Genomic DNA, 4503 nt, shown 5'->3' with positions numbered 1-4503 from the left:
TTTCAATTTCCCTAAATTCTACCGCCTTTACATCTTTCAAAATTCCACTATCCATTTATGAGAGGCCCCACCTGTCGAAAGTACAGCGCATCCGGAGGATATCAGACGGTCCAGATTCTCGCGTTCCAATTAAGCTAAGATAACCTAATAAATTCGTCATTTTATCATTTTCCGCCAATTTTAGAGACGATTATAGTGAAATGTCCAGTTCTCGCGTTCCAATTAAGCTAAGATAACCTAATAAGGTCGGCATGTTATCATCTTTTGCCAATTTTAGAGACGATTATAGTGTAAATAAAAAGGTGTCTTGCTCCAACTTAAAAAGCGGATTCTCTTTTGGCCATTTTAAGGGTTCCTGCCTTTCGTTTTCATATATTTGTTCTCGCTTCCTGTCCGTGGGCGCTCTGCATTCTTCGCGTGCAACTTTTGTTTTCCTCATATCGTCAGGGCCTCACCTTCAGTGGTCTTGTCCTCTAATTGGGTGTCTGGAGTGCTCTTAATCTTGTTAAATGGTATGCCACAGATCTTCATGGTTCATCGTGCTTGTTTTTAAACCCTTTATTTGTTGGGTTGGATTCTGATAACATTGGTATGTTTATTTTGTGCTTATTTATTTGGCTTTCTCTTATATTTAGGCTCTACCCGGTCAGCACGCTGATTGCCCTAGCTTTAAGCTCGTTATTGTTGGCGATGGAGGAACTGGTGCGCTATAAATAGGGTTTATGTTCAGTTTTGTCTGTTTTCTTTTTAAATCGGTTAGATTGACTGTAATATATTTTGTGAATCAGGGAAGACAACCTTCGTGAAGCGTCATCTTACCGGGGAGTTTGAGAAGAAATATGAGCGTGAGTACAATATGATTTGTTTTTATAATTACAAAGCTTCTGTATGCGCTGTCTTCTGCAATAAATGGTATTTTGTTTGGAGGTTTTTTTTTCCATTTTTTATTGTTCCTGGACACATTTGAATCCCCATCACAATTTATATTGATGTGGTTGGCTTTTAGATTTGATATAAACAGTGTCACTAGGTCGCCCCATGGATCCGTGTTGTAAAGGTTTTCAGTCATGTCCCTCTTCGTTTCAGGGTTTACTGGGTTGTGTTTTCCAGTTTGCGGCCCTGACATCGATCCCTATATGTGATTTCTTGTACAAAGTGTTGAATCCAAATCATGGAAATCCTTAAGATCTCGAAGGGATTCGATTTATATCTTATGGGCAACCTTTCACCCTGTAGCTAATGATCAAGTCTCAGTGCTTCTAAGTGCAGAATTTGCCATAAGTTGGTTGTGTCTCAAGCTGTTAAATAGGGTCTCACTTAACTAAAAAGTTTCTATTGCCATTGGTAGGATTTGATAATAACCTGCAGATTGGATTGATCGTGCATAAATGCCGGCCCAAATGAAGCTCTATCAAGAAGTTTTGGGAAGGAATTCTTGAGGTTTGCATGGGATACTAATGCTCTTTTTCCCGTGCAGCGACCATTGGTGTTGAAGTCCATCCTCTTGATTTTTTTACAAACTGTGGGAAAATCCGTTTTTATTGTTGGGACACTGCTGGGCAAGAGAAGTTTGGTGGCCTCAGAGATGGTTACTAGTAAGTTTTACTGCCCAAAACTTGATATCGTGTATGTTTAATTTATTTGATTATTGTAGGTTTATTGTTATCTTATTGTGGTGATTTGGTGTTTCAGGTAAACTGAATACATTCATTTCTATTTATTTTCAACTGTTGAGCATTTTGTAGCTAGCCTACAGCTTGGTTTTTAATTTCGATGCTTGCTATTGAAATATTCGGTTGCTAGTTTACAATAATAGTAATTGTACTTATTTATCTATAGTCTCTTTGTAAATAAAAGAAAACACGTATCTTATTTATCTATCACCTTTTTGTAAATAAAAGAAAGTATGTAGATCCTATTTTTAGTGGTTCTGCAGTTTGATCTACAGTCTTTACCATAAATATGCCCATGGACAAAGCTTAAAATATGATTTTCTTCATCAGCAGGCAGATCTTGGGTTGTGTAAATTAGAAAGATAATATAATGCCTTAAGCCTTAAGGAAAATCTTGCCATTTCCCCTTTCTCTCCTTGCCTTCTTACAATCAGTTTTCTGATTAAATCACTCTAGGAGATTCAACCACCATTAATTGCATAGACTTATTTTTTGGGATTCTAGTAACTGAATCTTTTCCTTGATATGAAGAATCTTAATCATGCCTTGTCATATAATTCTCTTTGTTGGATACTTTGGTAGAGGAGCGGTCTCTTGTCCTCTGCAAGTGTAGTAGACACGTGTTGATTGGAGCACTGTACATTTGAGCTTTTGGGGTGCCTGTCAACGTTTTGCTTAAAAAGGGCCTACATGGATTTAAACTTGGATCTTTACCAAGAGAACTTTTGACTTATCAATTCTATTTTCCCGTGTTGATATGTATGTAGTGTGGGCTCAGTAGCAACACTTTTTAACCTCAATATCAATGACAATGGAGCAACTATGAGCCCTTTTTTGGTTCCTTTTTATCAGCGCTCTGTTTAACTCGTTTATGTCTCTTTATTTTGAATTTTAATTTAATTTTGAATTTATAGACCGACTGTGTTATTGGTTGTTTTGATCAATACTGGTTTGCTTTTCCTGTTTCTGTTGGCATTTTCTTCATTGAATTGGTGAGGGTTCTGTATTTTTCCACTTATATTTATTTGAATTTTAATTTAGTTTAATTTTGAATTTATAGACAGACCGTGTTATTGGTTGTTTTGATCAATACTGGTTTGCTTTTCCTGTTTCTGTTGGCATTTTCCTTATTGAATTGGTGAGGGTTCCGTATTTTTCCACTTATATTTATTTGTTTCCTTCTTATTTACTGATTGGGATTTTGTTTGTTGCAGTATTCATGGGCAATGTGCAGTTATCATGTTTGATGTTACTGCACGCTTGACTTACAAGAATGTCCCGACGTGGCACAGAGATCTCTGCAGGTATCTCTTTTGCAGAGGGGTTGGATCTCTAAGTAGAAATGAAGGTTCCTTAATTGTGTGGTGGCACAACTGCCTGAACCGATTAGCTAAATATCTTTGTGAATTTCAGGGTGTGTGAGAACATTCCTATTGTTCTTTGTGGAAACAAGGTTGATGTGAAGAATAGGCAAGTGAAAGCTAAGCAAGTTACTTTTCATAGAAAGAAGAATCTTCAGTACTATGAGATATCTGCAAAAAGTAACTACAACTTTGAGAAGCCATTCCTGTACTTGGCACGGAAGCTCTCAGGGTGAGCCTTTAATCTAGTTTCTGATGCTCCCTTATATAAATGTTATATTAAAAAAATTGCATTGATTTTATAATGGGTTATTTTTATAGGGATCCAAACCTTCATTTTGTGGAGTCACCTGCTCTTGCTCCTCCTGAGGTTCAGATAGACCTTGCAACCCAGCAGCAGTAAGTAGAATGCTATTTTCTTATTATTTTTTGTTATCTTTTATTGAAATAATTTGTTCCATTTCTAAAAGATTGAAACTTTGGCTTACACAATCTTTTATGTTGTCAGGTATGAGGCAGAACTTGTAGCAGCTGCGGCCCAACCTCTTCCAGATGACGATGATGATGCTTTTGAATAGCTTTGCTAAGATGCTTTTTGCATATTTAGGGATTGGCGGATTCAATTAGTTTTGTATCATTGGAGTTTGCTCTTGAGTTCCGACATTTAATTCTGATTTGTATTTGGGGCTTAGAATAGCATTATCGCATCTCTATATGTGATTTGGGTACTGTGCAGATGTTTTCAATGGTGGAGTTGGCTAAGCTGTCTTAGTTCAACTCCATTACAGAGCTATTTTTATATGCTAAGACAGTTTTTTCCGTTATATACTCTTGCACATTTTGCACAAGAACTTTTTGTACTCTTCAAATATTTCAAGAATGCTCAAGTGCCTTTCGTTGTGTACTGTTGGGGCAAATGCTAGTTGCTTTTTGCACTCTTCAAATATTTCAAGAATGCTCAAGTGCCTTTCGTTGTGTACTGTTGGGGCAAATGCTAGTTGCGATGATTGTTGCTTGTAATATATTATGACTTGTTAAAACTGTCTCTGAAAATTCTAGCTATGTCTGAGGATTTATTTTAACTTTGAAATTGGTTTACATTGTTGATAACTGTGGCTATCAAGCCTGCCTGGGTAAACTTGTGGGTATGTTGTCTGTCGAACACATAAAGGTATCGCCATTTCATGACTTGTTAATTGGGACTAAATTCTTTTTGGTAAATGAAAGCCAGGTTTTACAGTTAAGTTGGTGCTAGATAAACAGTCGAGAGTTTTTTCATTGAAGAGGACTCGACTGAATTTTATTCTACATATTCTTTTCTTTTTGTAGAATGAGGAATGAGATTTACTTTTTTCGATCAGATAGACCAAGCAGGAATGTTTCATAAGTTTTAACAATGCATGCCAAGAAATAATAAATTATGGTCTTACAGATGGTTCAGATTTTATTTTCCAGTGATTTGCAGTTGA

General features: G+C 36.5%; 1 protein-coding gene across 1 annotated transcript; it reads left to right on the top strand.

Moving 5' to 3' along the window:
• Nucleotides 1-552: 552 nt before the first annotated feature.
• On the top strand, nucleotides 553-3938 carry LOC149264324 (GTP-binding nuclear protein Ran1B-like). Its single transcript, XM_089427933.1, has 7 exons — nucleotides 553-702; nucleotides 789-845; nucleotides 1478-1595; nucleotides 2888-2977; nucleotides 3087-3266; nucleotides 3356-3433; nucleotides 3543-3938. The coding sequence occupies exons 4-7, from the start codon at nucleotides 2913-2915 to the stop codon at nucleotides 3610-3612; spliced, it is 393 nt and encodes a 130-aa protein (XP_089284059.1). The 5' UTR covers nucleotides 553-702; nucleotides 789-845; nucleotides 1478-1595; nucleotides 2888-2912; the 3' UTR covers nucleotides 3613-3938.
• The last annotated feature ends 565 nt before the right edge of the window (nucleotides 3939-4503 follow it).

Source organism: Pinus tabuliformis, chromosome 6, assembly GCF_031772625.1.
Source record: "Pinus tabuliformis cultivar Carrire ecotype Pingquan chromosome 6, CPIR1, whole genome shotgun sequence".
In the NCBI taxonomy this organism is placed as follows: Eukaryota; Viridiplantae; Streptophyta; class Pinopsida; order Pinales; family Pinaceae; genus Pinus; species Pinus tabuliformis.
The sequence above is the reverse complement of the archived record's forward strand: the minus strand, read 5'-3'. Positions and strand labels throughout refer to the sequence as shown.